Source organism: Nilaparvata lugens, chromosome 5 (genome assembly GCF_014356525.2).
Source record: "Nilaparvata lugens isolate BPH chromosome 5, ASM1435652v1, whole genome shotgun sequence".
NCBI lineage: Eukaryota > Metazoa > Arthropoda > Insecta > Hemiptera > Delphacidae > Nilaparvata > Nilaparvata lugens.
The window spans coordinates 66,852,444-66,872,020 of record NC_052508.1 but is presented as its reverse complement, the minus strand read 5'-3'; the positions used below and the strand labels follow the sequence as shown (position 1 = coordinate 66,872,020).

The window sequence follows — 19,577 nt, the reverse complement described above, 5'->3', positions numbered from 1 at the left end:
TAATTAGATCATAAAAAATTGGTGTCATTGACGAATTAAAATATACTTAAGATGGAGTGATTGATTATCAACAAGAATCATCAAATAATATGATATCAGATATACCGGAATAACTTGAATCACTCGCATATCTACCTTAGAAGGCGGTAGCAACAGAAAATTGGCAACCTTGTTGGCCTAACATTTTCATCGATTTTATAACGTAGCAACAGAAAATTGGCAACCTTGTTGTCCTATCATTTTTACTGATTTTATAACGTGAATCTACTCAAAAGAAGGCTGTATAGGTGACATGAAAGATATACTTGAGTATCAGGCCCGTTTGCACAAGAGACGGATAAATTTAAATCATGATTCATTTCACGAGAACCAATCAGAGAAGCCTCCTTATCGAAAAACCTTGAAACTAATCACAATTAACCGGCTTTTGTGCAACCGGGCTATAGAAATTTATTGTTGTTGATATAGGCCTAAAACTGATAAGAACTGATAGAGCCAGCCGTTCAGCTTCTCAAATGAACTTGAAACGTTTCTCGATGTGTATTCCAATTCATGTAATTCCCTCATATCATGTGAGTCTTTTCCATTGTTGATAACAATTCTTCATTCTTTTATTGATTGATACGATAAGTACATCATAAAAATGATAGGGAGAGAAAAATAAGGTAACCTTGTGCTATTCCTCTCCCAAATTCAGATAAGGTTACACATAGAACGAAATAGGTCGAAATAGATTACACATTAGGGGTTACAAAAGGTTACACATGAAACGAAGTCTTGTAGTTGTTCACTTCACAAAATTTTCGGCTTTAATTATTTTCATAGTGTAGATTTCAAAATTTAGATTCTTCAAAACCTATTGAGAAGATTTAGATTTTTAGAAATTTGAAGTGGAGAGATTCTCTACTTTTCATAGCCGCTCAAAAAATGCGCACAGTATTTTTGGAGGCGAGACAATCAAAAAAGTGTCTGACACTCTAGCAGTGAACTTGACGAGTGATATTGAACGAGCCGTTTGTAGTTAAACGTCTACACTACAAAATTCCTCAACTCTAAGCTCTGCTAGCGATTGGATTGGAATTCTCAGTCAATTTTAGAACACTAAACACTACCGTGTAAAAATAAGGAAGTGAGGTGTTGAGATACTCAGGTCCTTTCTCAAAAGAACAGAACCTACATTTTGATAGTGAGGTTCACGTTATGAAGACAGCACATTCGTTTACTATCCTTGTCTGGCATTAGACACCGCAGATAGCTCTACCCTATTCTACCTTCGCTCTGTTGCCAAAACGTTCGTTGAAACATCATAATGATCTACCAAGATATTTCTCCAATATAGAAATTTATTATTAATTAATGATAGAATATATTTTCTTGAAGAATAATTGACCGAGCGAAGTGAGGGTCTAAGATTCAAGTCGACGGTTTGGCATTTCTCTTAATGTTTAAATGTTTATATGTTTAGAATAGAATTATTCATCATAAATCAGCTGTCTAGTGTTCGATGTTTTTGAACGGGTGTATTATAGTCCACTAGAGAGCTGATTTATGATGAATAATTCTATAGTCTGATTCTTACGGTAATATTGGCGTATGAAGGAGGCTCCTTTTTCCTTTTATATTATCCTTGAAATGCAAAATTTCCAAAAACCTTGTATATACGTCGACGCGCAATTTAAAAAGGAACATACCTGTCAAATTTCATGAAAATCTATTACCGCGTTTCGCCGTAAATGCGCAACATATAAACATTCAAACATTTTAACATTAAGAGAAATGCCAAACCGTCGACTTGAATCTTAGACCTCACTTCGCTCGGTCAACTACCCGTTCAAAAACATCGAACATCTTGAAAATGTATCTTTTTATTAACGTTAGTAGACAGTTGACTATAATTCTACCCGTTCAAAAACATCGAACATCTTGAAAATTGTATCTTCCCATCAACGTTGTAGACAGTTGCAGCCAGACCTGATAACAGCGCTCACACTCACATCCCGGACGACACGTCACGGTACGATATAGGACAGAAAGCTCTATGTTAATTTAGGATTTTTTCTAGACATTTTAAATTGATAAATTATTTATTAATTTTTGAGAAAACATAACAACAGGTCAATGTAACTCACTGAGCGCGCGAGGTCTACTGTTCACAGAACTACTAGTATATTTTAGATAAAGTTTATCAATATGAACAAGAATCATAATGATCTACCAAAATATTTTCATCTCAATTATGTAAATTCAGCATGAATTGATGAGAGAATATATTTTATTTTCTTGAAGAACAATATATATATATATTATATATATATATATATATATATATATTATATATATATATATATATATATATATATATATATATAAAAAATATATTAAATTAATCTCATAATTATATTAATCTCATAAAATTTGATCATTATGAACAAGAATCAGCAATCGACTATTATTACATCAGATAAACCAGAATTGCTCGAATCACAGCTATCCAATATAGAAGTCAGTGAGTCGGCAACCTAGTCCCCTAATTTCCACTCTCTTTATAACGTGAATGGCACTATATCCTCAAAACTCAGCACTCTGCATTGAGGTCAATCCACACGAAGCGTTTTTTCAGGCGGTTTCAGACGAGTCGGTAGGGCAGGAAGCTCTCTGAATGGAGATAGATCAGGAGAATTAACGAAGTTTGTTTTGGTTGAGGTAGTAAATTTGGTGATTTTTCTTAAAACTAAGATAATTCAATCAATTACAACTGGATTCTTAAATTTAAAATAATTTTTTCTGTACAATCACCATCAAAAACTATCAATGAATAATAGTAGCGTGCCCAACATTGTTGAGAACATAGGCCTAAAGGTAATCCGTCTTTGCTGACTAAATAAAATTGAAAAATACTTTCATTCAAAATACTTTCATTTTTTTATGACGCATTGCAACCACAGCACTAGTCGGTGTAGGTACTACAATAAACAAGTGAGCTTGTCGGAAAAAATTTCACGTTTTTCGGTAAAAATGTCACGTTTTTCCGTTAAAAATGTCACGTTCTTCGGAAAAATGTCACGTTTGTACAACTAGATGTTGAACATAGAGTTAATTAATGTTAATCTACTGTTCTGTTGGCAAATTATTCAGCTCATAAAGTCAAGAAACCCTCACTTGTTTGTTAAAGCACCCCTATTCAAGGCACAGTAGTTGGTCCATTATTGATGGTTGTTGAAGCAATCTCTCTCTCTCTCTCTCTCTCTCTCTCTCTCTCTTTCTCTCTGTGGGGTGTCATAACAAGTACAGTACATGTACTTGATGATTAGATGTGATACACTGATAATTTGTTAAAACACAACCTCTGACGTTTGAAGTTTGGTTTTTGTTTTAATGGAAGTTTCATTATCAAATTTATCTAAATTTGAAATTCTTTGTTTTATCCTGATTCATAGTTTCAGATTGAAGATTTGGTGTTGCAATTGAAGTGAACATAACCTACATAATATTTGGACGATTTGTGACAAAATCAGGAAATTGAAGAAGTTTTGGGCAATAGCCTGTTTTTTCTTTTCCGACTATTGTATTGTTCACTCCATCTAATAAATAAATAAATAAATAAATGAAGCTGACAGACCTAAACTGGTTCTTTCGAATTAAATGACTTTCTGTTCTCATTATTTTTGTTCTAATAGGTTTCCAAATGCATGAGATATCAATTTTTTTAATGCTTATCTTTTTTATCAGGTGCGGGTAATCGTTATAAATTAATCGAACAATGAATTACTTGAGTTGTTCGAACAAGGAAATGTTTTAATTTATCTTTATTATTTACTCTTTATTGATTCATACAATAAGTACATCATCAAAATGATAGGGAGAGAAAAAATAAGGTAACCTTGTTATATTAGGCTGGGCGTACACCGATTAGTCAAGACAAGACTAGTCACGTTTAGTCACAATACTTCACATAGTTGCTTATGAAGACATGTCTAATTGCAATGACTAATCAGTGTGAGTTGCGTCACAAGCAGCTATGTGATATATTGTGACTAAACGTGTCTGATCATGTCTTTTCTTGTATTGACTAACTGGTGTGCGCCTAGCCCAAGTCTCCCAAATTTAGATAAGGTTCCACATAGTCCGAAATCTAGTTTGACTGTTCTATTCCGTTTCTTGAGGAATACAATTTCCAATTTGAATTATATTTTAAAACTACCTCGTTCTTATTCAGCCAAGAAAAGGTGCTCTCCTTTTGTAAATGTAATCTCTCCTCTCTGTATACCTCGGAGTTAACAACAACTCTATACTTCCTCAAAAGAGTTTCTCCCATACCCAAGTATTTCCTTCTTGTGACTCTACCTACAATTAGAATTAGATTTTAAAACTACCTCGTTCTTATTCAGCCAAGAAAAGGTGCTCTCCTTTTGTAAATGTAATCTCTCCTCTCTGTATACCTCGGAGTTAAGATCAACTCTATACTTCCTCAAAAGAATTTCTCCCATACCCAAGTATTTCCTTCTTGTGACTCTACTTACAAATTTGAACGGATGAAGATCAAAGTGTAGCTGTGAAGAAATCCACAACAATATCCACAATAAATTTACATTCGACTAAAGCAGAAGAGCCATAAATTGTAAACGTTGTTGTTGCTTTTAAGCCAGAATAACACAGAGTCTTACTAGAATGAGAAAAGAGCCGGCCGGCTCTCCATCACTCCATGATCTCTACTGCGGTTTGCATCCAGGCATGAAGGGATCTCATTCCAGACGTAAATAAACAAGGAAGCTGGAGAGTCGAATCTAATCCGACGATCGAGTGTTTTGACTAGGGATGAAATGGAAGTCAGAATAAAGAGTAGATCAAGTGGAGGAAGTATTCAGAGGAGAAACAAATGTTCCATTGAACTTGGTAGCGCACTTAGTAACTCCTAGGAAATTGAGATTTGTTCTGTAGAGAGCTCTATCATTATTGAGTAGATATAGTGCGAGTGAACTCCCACATTGAGAAGACTGTAAATTGAAGATTTGTAAAGACTGTAAAGACTGTAAATTGAAATGTTGTAAAGCAACAACAACGTTTACAACATTGGAGAGTTTATGAATAAAAAATTCATGGATTTTTCAAATATTATTTGGGAAAGAGTTGTTGATCGTAGATCGAGATTTCATGCTTGAATGGATCAATCAGTTTCCATTGAAGCTCAGACAAAAGTGAGTGCAAGATAAACGATCGAGAGCGTAGAAACATGGAAGAGATAAAGAGAAGGGAAGAGATAAAGAGAACAGAAGGATTGTAGAGTTTGCAATAATATTATTATTGTCCATTTGGTATGGTGAACTACATCCATTTTAGACATTTTTAACTGAACGCATTAAGGTCTATGTTTTAACTCGGATTTTCTTTCGTCTGTCTGTTTGTAATGCATTTACAGTCAAAGGCGGTGATAGAATTCTATGAGATTTGGCAGGAATATTCCTTTTCCAACTGCGCGTCAATGTGTACACAAGGATTTTTTTTTGAAATTTTGTATTTTAAGGATGATGTGCAAGGAAAAGGAATTTCCTCTATACTCCGATATGTACTATGAAGATAGGATTAATCCAAAGTTAGTAGACAGAACGTTGTCTACTAACGTTGGGATTAATCAGACTATTGATTCATAATCAATCAGCTGAAAAGTGATTCATTCATTTATGGTTCATTGCATGGATTACACAGATGTCTGAAGAAGTCGGTGAACAGGTGAAACCAGGTACTTGTGGATGAGAAAACTGCGTGAGGTTTACTGTTCACAGAACCACTAGTACAGGGTCTGTATAATAAGTAACCGGATTGACCTCAGGAAATTTTTTATTTATTGGCAAAATATGTACAATTTTTCATTAGATATCTTTAATGTAGTCCCTATTGGAGTCGATAACACGCTGATACCGGAATTTCAAATCCCTGAACGCTCCCTGGAAGTCGGCAACCTCTATGCTGTCTAGAGCCCTCGTCGTAGCACGTTGAACGTTTTCCAGAGTCCCGAACCGCGTCCCCTTAAGTTGTCTCTTGATCTTGGGGAACAAAAAGAAGTCCGGTGGTGCCATATCCGAGCTGTAAGGAGGATGTGGCAACGTTACCCTCGACTGTTTGGCCAACTGCTCGGTGACGAGCAGGCAGGTGTACGACGGAGCATTATCGTGATGGAGGATCCACGAGTCGGCAATCCCCGGACGGACTCGATGAACCTGGGCGGTTAGTCGACGGAGCACCTCTCTCTAGTACTGGCCGTTCACAAAGAGTTCGTGCTACCCGGCCAAACTTTAAACAACCAGTACTACATTGGTTACTTATTATACAGACCCTGTACTAGTGGTTCTGTGAACAGTATCGACTCCTATAGGGGCTACATTGAAAATTGTACATATTTTGCCAATAAAAATTTCCTGAGGTCAGTCCGGTTACTTATTATACAGACCCTGTATATTTTGAATGCACTGTTTTTGGATTTTGTGTGTTTTTAGAATAATTGAATTATTATTGAATATTATTTGAGAGAATGATAACAGCCTGTTCAGCTCATAACATTGAGTTCCTCAAATTTATAGTGTTTGATAATGGTTGGGACTTTAAAGGTCAGATGAAATGAACACACTCCGATATATCTTGCAAATATCAATTCTGCATTTTAATAAAAAAGGCAGACTTCGTAATATTCTACAGATCTAGTAACAAATAACTAGAGTAAAAAAGAATAATTCTCACTTGAGTTTGAACGATCAGCTAACTTAATATTGGCTCCGACATTATTATTCTTCCATGCCTCTTAGAAGGGTGAAAAAATGTTACATTTATAGCCTAAAACCAATCGATTGTACTAACACTGTTGTTTGAATCTAATATCGATAAGCCTAACATGAAATAGATTTACACTATGAGGCTAAGAACTGGGCCTATTCATAATTTAATTTGGATCCTCTTCGGGTGGCTATGGTTGAAGTTTTTTTCGAGAACAAGTTTCTTAATGATGATAACATCACTTGTAAACACTTGGGTGCCGTTATTATAATTGAATAGTAGAAAGAAAGCCTCCAATATCAATCGATCGCAGTCGCCTACGCCTAAAAAACGAATGAGAAACAAGATTCGAGAAGATGAAAAAAGATACGAGTGAGAAAGAGAGGAATATAGTGTTTAACTTCAGGCCTAGCAGGAGAATGGGAGGAAGACAGAGGCTCTCTCGCTCTCTCCCTCTAGCCTCTTCTTCTCCAGATCTCCCGATTCTCCAATTTGTGAGCAAGAATGTCCAGAAGCCATAATTTAAGAAACTTGTCCAGTGCATTAGGCCTATTAGTTGATCTTTCTAATAGGTCCAGTAGGCCATATCAGCAACTACTGTTCTCTGTGTTGAAACTGAGAAAACCTGACTCGAAAACTGATAACACTCCAATCTCGGGCAAATTACTATGATCTGCTAAGAGGGGGCCAGCTGAATTTGGCTTAAAAGCTGAGAATGAATGCTAATTTGAGATGATTGCATCAATGAGTTTATATTCTAACGGCACAAGCAATAACAGATTCTACTCTTTTTTCTGATATGCCAAATTCCAGCTAGAACACTGAAAAATACTAAGACATTTTGCCAATTTGGTAGATGCCAAGTTGCTTTCCATGAGTTTTTTTTTATTTGGGGGTGATGCCCACATATGCTTTTAGGCTTGTGCGTGGGTAATAAGTGAGAGGGATGATGTTGAGAGATGACAACTACTTTTTAGGTAGACGGGACCGACGACTTATCATCGTCTTATCGACTTATCCGAAAGACGGGGAGGCGGTATCTATGTGATTGTGTTGTGGTCAAAAACTTTTGCCCTGGTCGAGATTCGAACTCGGGTTCTCTTACACAACTACTGTGAACTTATACACGACAAGTTCACCTATATACAACAAAAATTATACCACCATTTCATAAAGTGGATTTTATACACCACGACGACACGACAAAGATAATTGGTATTTTAATAAAACAAAATAAATCTTATAGCACCCTTCATCTTAAAAAACTTTAAAAGTGCTATAAGATTTAATTTGATTTATTAATTTAAAAGTAGCCCATGTCAATAAGTGTTTTAGGTATTTTAAATATAATTGATGACAAACTTAGAATCATCTTATGAATGAGCTCAATATATTATTATTGAGAAAGATGGAGAGTGATCGAAATGAAATGAAACCCATATTTGAATATCAAGTACATTCCAGAAGAAGAGGAAGAAGAAGAAGAAGAAGAAGAAGAAGAAATGAGAAGAAGATGAGAGAAAGAATAAGAGAAAAAGAAGAAGGTGGAATTCATTCTATGGATACTTTACAAGTACCAATATTCATTATGGGCCGCTTCTGAGCTCGGGATTCACGAATAGCCTATTATTGGTCGAGAAGGAACAATCGAGGATAAAGAAGAAAGGAGAAGAAGAAGAAGAAGAAGAAGAAGAAGAAGAAGAAGAAGAAGAAGAGAAGAAGAAGAAGAAGAAGAAGAAAAGGAAGAAGAAGAAGAAGAAGATGAAGTAGAAAAAGAGTTTGTCAACGTATAAAAATTGTCTCAAAGCTCACAATCCTTTAATCTTTCATCATTATTAAACTAAAGTCACAGCTCACACGTTGTATTCTGTCAAATGTCCTGAACCGATTTACGATGTACGAAAACTCCGTGTAGAAAGTTATTGGATCATTTCTGTTCAAAGTCAGTCGTATATCGTATGCGACATGTATTTCCATTTTTTCAGCTTTATGTCGAAGATTACAAAATCTCTTCAACATTATGGAAATATTTGTTCACGCAAATACTAGCATGGATATTATGCTAATCTCATTGAGTTGTGCATGACAGACTGAACAGATGGTGTGTTTCCAAAGCTAAGATAGGTGCTATGGATTGAGTTGTCCTGTTTCATACAACATAGAGTTATATCTCCAGAATCAAAGAGTTTTCTAGAAATTCAATTATTCAAGATATTATTCTACGTTGTTCATTTATTACATATTTTGAGGATGATTCATTACAATTTTCCAACACCAAATTCTCTGATTAATCTAACAGTTGCCGATTCACATCCAGTAGGCTAACATAAATAACTTATTAAGTTTGTATTTTGGTCCTGCAAAATTATTTCTTTAATATGTGGATATTTCCAATTTTAGTGATAATAATATGAAATATTTCTTCTATGTTTGGTTTTTAAGCAAAATTTTTAAATCTACTTTGTGAAAATAATTGAGGACTAAAGATTTTGTGAAGTGAACAACTACAAGACTTGACATTTTTCGGACTATGTGTAACCTTATCTAATTAGGGAGAGGAATTGCACAAGGTTACCTTATTTTCACTCTACCTCTCATTTCGAAAATTTATTGTATAAATGAATGAAGAATATTCCGATACATTCTATACTCCATGGGTAGAATATATTCTCTGGTATCAGAGAATAGCCAAATAGATTGGTTATTCTTTGGTAAAATATGAAATAAAGTTTCAAATCAAATAAAATTTTATTGTTTACATCAGCTAGAACAAAATACACTACACTCACAAATCAACCTATATTATTCATTCATTGTACAGAACACTATAATCTTAATATACTTATGACCATGGTGGAAAAACTAGGCTGAGCCTGTTCCATTTCTCCCCCAAATTTCGATGATAAATTGATGTTACCTATCAGATATAGCCAGAGATTATAAAATGAAATTTGACTATACTTTGGTTCATTGCATACTTTCTGGATATAACTTACATTATATGGATGCTATCTCTAACAGTTGATTATGAGAAGGCTTTTGACAGGGTTCAACATGTTAAAATGATTGACATACTCAAGGCAATAGGAATGAATAACAAAGACTTGAATATAATCGCAAACTTGTACTGGAATCAGACAGCAGTTTTGAGAGTTGATGGAAGCCACACTGATGAAGTGAAAATATTGAGAGGAGTGCGTCAGGGTTGTGTTTTGTCTCCTATTTTGTTTAATTTGTACTCTGAGTTTATTTTTCGAGAAGCACTCAGTGAGATGGAAGAAGGAATCATGATAAATGGTGCAAATTTGAATAATATACGATATGCGGACGATACCATCATGTTTGCAGATAGTCTTGAAGGATTACAACTGTTGATGGACAGTATAACAAGAATAAGCTCACAGTATGGTTTAGAAATAAACACAAAGAAAACAAAACTTCTGATAGTGAGTAAAGAGAACATTGCTGGAGCCAGCCTTTACATCGATCAAGTTAGGGTAGAAAGAGTGAAGCAGTACAATTATCTAGGAACAATTATTAATGAGAAGTGGGATAACTCTCAAGAAATCCGGTGTCGCATCGAAAAAGCCCGTTCAGTGTTTGTTAAAATGAGCTCACTCTTCAAATCCCACAATTTGTCTTTAGAAATGAAGCTCCGACTCATGCGTTGCTACATTTTCTCTGTTTTGCTGTATGGTGTGGAAACCTGGACTCTGAACAAAGAAATCACCAGAAGACTCGAAGCATTTGAACTATGGCTTTACAGAAGAATTTTAAGGATATCTTGGACACAAAAAGTCACGAACGCAGAAGTACTACAGCGCATGAGAAAGGGAGCAGAGTTGGTAAACACCATAAAATGCCGGAAACTCCAATACCTCGGACATATAATGAGGAACACAGAGAGGTACGGGCTACTCCAAGAGATCCTTCAAGGCAAGATAAACAGCAAGAGAAAACCGGGTCGAAGAAGAATATCTTGGTTGGCGAATCTGAGGAAGTGGTTCGGTAAAACATCAGTAGAACTCTTCCGAATCGCAACCAACAAAATCAAGATAGCCATGCTGATAGCCAACATCCGGAACGGATAGGCACTTAGAGAAGAAGATCTCTAACAGGTTCAACTTTGACAATAAATTCTCTCTCCATCTATGCTATAATAATGGAAAGAGCTGGCTTATACACGTTCGGTATGAGAAAATGATGTTTGACGCATCATCACGTCTGAACTACTGGACTGATTAACTTGAAATTTTGCATATAAATTCTTTAATATCGGGGCACCAAGCTTCGCTCGTTATTTATTGACTTTTGATAAACCAAACACAATTCTTCAAAATGATTGGGGAAGTACTAACAGCACAGCACAAAACTGTTTCTTTCCCGAATTTTGATTTATACACTATCCTTAAAAGATAGTCCAGAAAGTAGGTTATGTTCCATACACTTGAATTCAAGTTCAATTTTCTGTTCAAACATTTGAAAACAAAAAAAAATTATAATTTAGATTATATACATACCAAATTAAATAACACTCACTTGGATTAATCACTTGAAATTGTCAAATAATGATCAACTTTGAAAATTATGATATACTCTAGTTTAGGAGGATTATCATGTCATATCAACAAATCAGATTATCTTGATCAAATCGATTGAATTGTCTAGCTAGATAAAATTTCTCGCTGATCCACACAGGCACACGCATCTTCTGTTGCGTGAGAGACGACGAAATTATCGTCTGTTTTCCAAGGATGAATTATCCTTTTAATGTCGTTCAGCGAGTTTTCCAAAGAATGAGACCTAGTGCAATCGAATCTTTATATCATAAACCTACTATGTTCAAAATTTCGTGAAAATCATTATAGCCGTTTTCGAGATCCGTAAAACATAAATAACTAGATATTAAAATAGCCATATATAAAAATAACCAGATATAAAAATAACCATATATAAAAATAACCAGATATAAGAATAACCAGATATATACAGAAATTGCTCGCTTAATATAATAGGATTAACCATCGAGGATGGTTATAGACCTATTTTCAATTCTTCAAGATTTCATCACGTCAAGTTTTCAGTTTGTCAAGTTTTAAAATAGATCCTTGCGGAGCACGGGTTACCTGCTAGAATATATGATATTATCAATAAATCGATGAATGGGCGCTAGCTTGTTAAGTACAGGATGATCGTATACATGATATTGATATAAATAAATAAGGATATATATTGATAATTTAATTTATTATTTATAATTACATTGATAGCCCTAAAGAAAAAAAAGACAATCATGATATTGTGAACAAACACTATTGCCTCTTCAGTACAAGAGTTCAACAACCTGCTTGTTGAAAGTGGAGCTACTTAGTTCGAGCTCCTCTCAGACAAAACAGCCCACACTTATTTTTTGTGGGAAATCCATCAGTCTAATGGCCTAAACAAAGTGTATGAATGAATGAGGAAGTGCGGTGTAAGGCCTCTAAGGAGTGAGGCAGAATTCCGAGACTGAGGTGCATACAAATCACAGCAGCAGCTGGCTTGCAACTGTAGGCTACAACTGAAATATTCGGTTTAGAGGCGCCACGCAGAGATCTCGCAGAGAAAATAGAGAAGAGAAGATAGAAGATACAGATACAAGACAGAGAAGATAGAAGATAGTATAATCCTTCTACTTTGTGGAGATCTCAAACTCAGAAAATCAGCTGAATGCGTTGGATGCAGACGAAGATAGTAATCTATATAGGTGTGGACTATTTACTATAGTGAGGTCCACGTTATAATGGCAGTATTTGATTAGCAATAATATTGTTATCCTTGTCTATCATTCAACAAAGCGGATAGCCCTATCTCTTTCTCGCTTTGCTCTGTTGCCAGATGGTCTTTCAACAATGTGGAATTGAATGAAAAAGACTAAGAAATTGTCAAAAAACCACTGATTTATTGAAAATTAGAAAGACCGGTTTCGGTTATTACACCATTGTCAATCTCTGATAAAATTTGAAACGAGTGATGTTTATCAGAGATTGACAATGGTGTAATAACCGAAACCGGTCTTTCTAATTTTCAATAAATCAGTGGTTTTTTGACAATTTCTTAGTCTTTTTCATTCAATATGAATAATTACCACAATATCAACTTCTCAACTACACAAAATGTGGAATTAATAATTAACAAGATATTTCATCTTGATTCTGTGGTAATAGCTGTGCCTAGTGGAAAGTTGTGTGTATATTTTTGGCTTCAAAATTTTCTGAAATAAGTTAATTTATTCAAAGTGCGGTGATATTAAGTGCAATATTCGACTATAATTTGGTATTTTAATCATTCTAAATTCAAAAATTTTAGCTCATTTATATTTTTGGACAGAACTTTGAACTTTAACTTTCCTCAGTAAGAACATAACCTATTTTTTCGGACATTTTATTATTTATCAGAATTTGGGAACAGAATAGTTTTGGGCTATGCCTGTTGTCCTATCCCGATCATATTCATATGATTTGTGATTGAATCAAAAAATAAATGAAATAAAATAAAAAATAAATAAATAAAATTCATTATGAAAGTATTGAAAAATATAAGTTCTTGCTTAATAAAATATCACTTGGACTACCTTTCTCAAGCACAGCATCAACAAAAAATGATGATAAATTAATCCTTACATCAAGATAGAGAAGATATTTAGTTAAAGTTATTTGGTTTTATTCAACTCAAACAACAAGGGATGACTAAGGATAACTACAGTAATTATTCTTTCCTGGGATAATACCAAGCGGCTTCTAGATCCTGAGCTCTATTATTGTTAACGTTATACACCTTTCTAATAGATCTTGTCAATATTGATAATGTTAAGTGTAAAAAGTGTTTCCTCTATAAGCATCATACATATTAGAATTGTAAAGTTTAAGCTCTACTGTAATTTGAAATGTCAATCGTTATGATTGGTCTACTATAGTGAGGTCCACGTTATAATGGCAGTGTTCGATTAGCAATGGTATTGCTATCCTTGTCTATCATTCAACAAAGCGGATAGCGCTGTCTCTTTCTCGCTTTGATCAGTTGCTAGATCGTCTTTCAAAAATGCAGAATTAATAATTTATTAACAAAATATCTCATCCTACTTATGAAAATTCATTATGAAGTTATTGAAGAATATAATTTCTTGCTTAATAGAATATAAATGATTATTTTAAACGAGAATGAACCGTTAATATTACATCAATAAACCTGTATCAGCTACCGTCTATAGAAGGCATTGACAAGACAGATGATCGGCAATGTTGATCTCCTATCTTTCTCCACTGCCATCATAACGTGGACCTCACTATAGACTCGGAACTCACAGTCTCACAGTATTGAAATGTGGAACTCTTTCAAGACATATATATGTAACAGTAGGCCTACACACACACTTCCAACTTGTTCTCATTTGAATGCATTCAATTGTTTTGTATGCACACACCAATACACACCCACAACACACACTAACACATACACACCGCACATGCCTTTTACTTAGGGGCAAGTACCGACCATTCATTATTATCACCTGTCACGTGACCAAGGAGTCTACCGCTTATATTTTTATGTTTTTTTTTTCTCACACTATCACCATAGAGAAACAATAGCGTAAGTAGATATCCCATGGTATAGGGCGTTTGTGTCGCAACTTTTACTGTTATCTCAAGCCGATTACTGTCGATTATTATCGATTTTTACTGTTTTGACCGGGTAAACGTGTATGAACAGCACAATATGAGAGACTACCAGTGTCATAAAGCTTCACAGGAAAGAACTACGTGGACTATCAGCTTGAGATAACAGTAAAAGTTGCGACATAAACGCCCTATACCATGGGATATCCACTAATGCTATTGTTTCTCTATGCTATCACTCTCTCACACTAAATTGAATCAGCTGGTGGCTTAAACTCTAAGGGCCGGTTTCCGAGCTCGGGATTTAGCTAAGTTCTAGACTTTAAACAGCTGGAGTCAGAAACATGGCTTTCCGAAATGGGGCGTAGTCGCAGTCCACGTTTAAATTAAATTTCGAAAAACTAGAAAATTGAACCCATAATATAGAATAAAGAGGAAATAGTGTAAAGTTTCAGCTATTCTGAATTATTTAGGAATGTTTCATTTTGCCAAGGAAAAACGTTTCCAGTATTATAGAAATGAGAAAATAAAGATTATCATGAAAACTGTGACTACGCCCCGTTTTGGAAAGCCAATTTTCTGATTCCAGCTGTTCAAAGTCTAGAACTTAGCTAAATCCCGAGCTCGGAAACCGGCCACAAATTAACCATTTCAACAAACAAGACTTGTTAAAAATGAAATTTGACACTGCGCAAATGGCACCAAATGGAACAATAAATATATCAAACGAGACTTAATGATATTAAGTTAATATTAATATTAATTAATATTATTACATATTATGTATTCAATTCAGTTTAAAATGAAATTTTGACACCACTGTTTTTGCTCTATTTCTGTTTGTATGAAATTGATAAATACTTATTCTTTTTTTTTAGTTATCAACATCAAGTGACTGTCTTGTTCATATTATCATGTACAATAACAATAGTGTAGAACTTCAACCACAGCTGTTAAGCTACTGAGGTTCTGTCCTTTTTTCAATCATGATACTGTTTCTTTATAATAATTGCATTGTAAAAATATTTGTAAAACATGTCAGTGTTGTGAATAAATCTTAATTTCAATTTAATTCCACTGTGCAATCGACACTTAGTGCCGGTTGCACAAAAGCCGGTTAAATTTTAATCGTGATTAATTCCACAAGAACCAATCAAAGAAGCCATCTTCAAAAACGCCTTTTCTAATTGGTTCTCGTGGAATTAATTACGGTTAAAATTTAACCGGCTTTTGTGCAACCGGGCCTTAATCTCTACATTCTTCTCATTCTTTTTCCTTTATGAGTTCCTCAGGCGGATGAGAATGGCCTCTGAGAAAGTCATTAATAAATAAGGATTACTATTTTGTGAATGGCCAGGAAAGAACTACCACCGCCGTTTACTGCATTTCCCTGCCTCTCAATATTACTTTCTTCTCACTGCTGGCGTTTGGAGAGAGCCACTGCCACCACAATAATATAGTCGTATTTTGATTCATTGCTTCCTCTATAAGTCAACTTCGGGTGGAAGAGAATTCGGGTCACTTCCGTATGGCTAGAAGTCGTTAATTCAATAGTGCGCGTGCGCAATCCATCATATCGTAGAGTTTTGAGTGTGTGTGTGGAAGAAAAATGTTCGGCTGGCCGATTGAAGTAATAGGTGGGCGCCTATTTAACACATGGGGTGTGATTTAGAGACTTTCCAGGACCCTACACGTCGACTCACGAATATTGGTCGAGAAGAAACAATCGGGGTTAAAGAAGGATGGAGGAAGAAGAAGGAGAAGAAGAAGAAGAAGAAGAAGAAGAAGAAAAGAAGAAGAAGAAGAAGAAGAAGAAGAAGAAAAAGAAAAAGAAGAAGAAGAAGAGGAGGAAGAAGAAGAAGAAGAGGAAGAAGATGAAGAAGAAGAGGAAGAAGGAGAGGAAGAAAAAGAGAAGAAGAAAAAGAAGAAGAAGAAGAAGAAGAAATTCGCCATTTTTTGAGTATTGGAATATGGGCTTAAGTTAGTACACTCAACAATAAATTTTTCATTTTTCGACCGAATTTGACTTATGATGCATGATTTTGGACCGCCTTGACGAGCCGAGAAGAATGAAGTACGATGAAATCTGAGCATTGCGTCAAAAGTAATAAGTGTTTAAAATTTTGATCCTTGAGGTGTCCTTAAGCGCGCCTCTCCACTAGGAAATACTGAAATGAAGTGCATCTAACGGTGATTCTTATAGAACATGATCTCATGAACTTTTGTCATTGTGCGAAATATCAATGTGAGGACAATGTAGTTGGTGATGATGGTTGAAGCTGAAAATGAGGTGTTTTTCACAATACAAAGAGCATTGTTGTACCTGGAAATCTATTTGAGATAGAGCGCTCTCCCTGATCTCAGATTGTAGAGCACAAAAATACGCTCAGAGGGATACATCAAATGACATATATAATTATACATCTAAATGTTGACAATCGGAAGATATTGTTGATCAAAAACTGAAATTCATCAAAATTGATTTTTCCTTCAAATTTCACTCATTTTTGAAAAATCTTAAGTCAGTACTCATTGGAGATAGAGAGTTCCGATTGATCTCATTTTATTGAGAATTGTTAAATCTAAAAAAAAGGCAAGAGCAAATTTTTCTGTCCGATTACGAGATTTGGCAGAAATAGCTGAAAACTGGAGAATGATCCGAAAATACGAGTTTTTTGGGCCACTCTGTATTCAGCACAAGGAAATTTTGCATGAAGAAATTGGTTCTGGACTTCTCTAATGTACCCAAATTTGAAAAATCTTGAAAACATATTGAAAAATCAGAACTACAATATAAATTGTAAGCACACCCCTTTTTTATGTCTATATTGACTGGACTAGTATATTTATTAGTTGACGTATCTCCTGATATCAATCAATCTATCCATATCACACCAGCTTATCGTTGATTGAATATTGGGAGATATGACGGCTACGTCATCCGAAGTGAAATATATGAATATTGAGCAACATTTTCCAATGAGAAATTTTCATTGTGAAATTTTCATATATATGAAATTTCCTGCTTGTAGTATTTTAAACTTTTCTGGAGGCAATGACAACAAATTCGTTATATTATCTACTCACCAGTAATACTGTTTTGGATTCCTCTTCTGTAGTTATTGAACAGCATGTCGACACCAGACCTGCTGCCCATTGTTCTCCATTTTGCTTCTGAATATGGACTCCTCTGGTTTATCTGAAAATTACAAAAATATGATTATTCAGGAAATAAAAGATACACTAGAATAATAGTGTAAGAAAATTTATAGGACATGGTTAGTATAATATACTGTAGTATTTAATACTATAGTGAGGACCGGCAGTGGAGAAATGTAGGAGAACAACCTTGCCGATCCTCTGTCTTTTCAATGCCTTCTACAGCCGGTGGCTGATACAGGTTTATTGATGTAATATTAACTGTTCATCCCCGTTTAAAATAATCAATTATATTTTATCAAGCAAGAAATTATATTTTTCAATAATTACATGATTAAGATGAAATATTTTGTTAATTAATCATCAATTCTACATTGTTAGAGTACGATCTGGCAACAGAGCAAAGCGAGAAAGAGATAGCGCTATCCGCTTTGTTGAATGATGGACAAGGATAGCAATACCATTGCTAATCAAACACTGCCATCTAGCAGCCTACACTTATCATTTCCTCAGCCCAACACAATCTTTGTAATAATGATTGATCCCATAGGCCTTTCCATTGCTTCTATAGGACAAATCCTATATTTTTCAATAATTACATAATTAAGATGAAATATTTTGTTGATTAATTAATTGTTTGATCAATTCTACATTGTTAAAAGACTATCTAGCAACAGAGCAAAGCGGGAAAGAGATAGCGCTATCAGCTTTGTTGAATGATGGACAAGGATAGCAATATCCTTGCTAATCAAACACTGCTATATTGAGGTCCACGTTATAATGACAGTGGATGAAGATAGAAGAATAGCGATGCCGATTCTCTGCATTGATTAATTATATTTCTACACTGTCAAAAACATAATTGGCATCGTTGTGGACATGAAAAGGATAGTACCACCGACTTTGTCGAATGATAGACAAGGATAGCAAAACCAAAGTTCATCAAATACTGTCATTATAACGTGGACCTCACTATATTATAACGTGGGCCTCATATAAAGAAGGGTGGAAAAGTTGATAAATTTGATTGGCACATTGTGTTCACATTCTAATTATCATTATGTATTTCACAGCATGAGGTTGCAACTCTTTTCAGTGGATCAATTTAGAAAGAATAGGGAGGAAGGATGCTGGTAGGATAAGTGAAGGAATGGAATATGCGAAAACTAATTAGCAAAAATGAGACCAAGGGTAACAAAAAGATTCACAAAAGAGGAACCGAGTATACTCCTCTATCAAGGCGGATTTCATCTTTTGTTTTGATTCTTTTTTAGATTTGTGATCCGATTCGAATGAGCTTTACAACTTGCCGTAATATCAATCACAGACCGTTATCCTACCATTCTGCCGATGCTATTTTTTCCATTCTTTTTCGCCGTTAGTCATACTTTATTCGCAATTCTTATTCAGCGGGCCACTCTAAATCGCCCTATCCTTGTTCAGATGCCATTCGGGCCACTCAAAAAGTCGCTCTATCTTTGTTCAAAGTTTGCAAATATAGCAACGTACCAAAACTCGACGACCTGATCAATGTTATTGCTTTCTTTTATTGTTTTCAATGTGAACATTTTTTCCGTTCCTCCACTTCTAAATGCACCATCTTTTTCCCGTTATCTGGTTGATCCTATTCACGACAGCACTGCCAATTTATGAGGATAACTTTGCTTTTTAACAAAAATGCGTGTATTATTCATCCATCTTGGAATGAAAAACACTGCCAATATATCAGAGTTATGTTTCTTTTGGGGAGAACATGTATCTTTCACCCATAACGTTGTCAATAATTTTTCTTCTTGAGAGTATCTTGAGAGAGAGGCAACTAATCGCTATCGACTGTCACTTTCTTGTTTATCAGTTCGTTGACATAAATTGAGAATTCAGTTTGAATTTAGGATTCAAACCAGTTTGTTCAGATTCTTGATATTTTATTGATACACTGAATCCATTCATCTTATCAATATGAATAACTTTGAGTGAAGTTTGGCAAGATTTATTGCT

General features: G+C 34.9%; 1 protein-coding gene across 1 annotated transcript in view; it reads right to left on the bottom strand.

The window, feature by feature from the left end:
- LOC111049558 overlaps positions 1-17,616 on the bottom strand; it is a gene marked incomplete at its 3' end in the record, with an annotated part of 47,016 nt that extends 29,400 nt beyond the window's left edge. The window contains 1 exon segment of the mRNA XM_039429120.1: positions 17,508-17,616. Coding sequence (XP_039285054.1) covers positions 17,508-17,577 — 70 coding nt within the window.
- Positions 17,617-19,577: the final 1,961 nt, after the last annotated feature.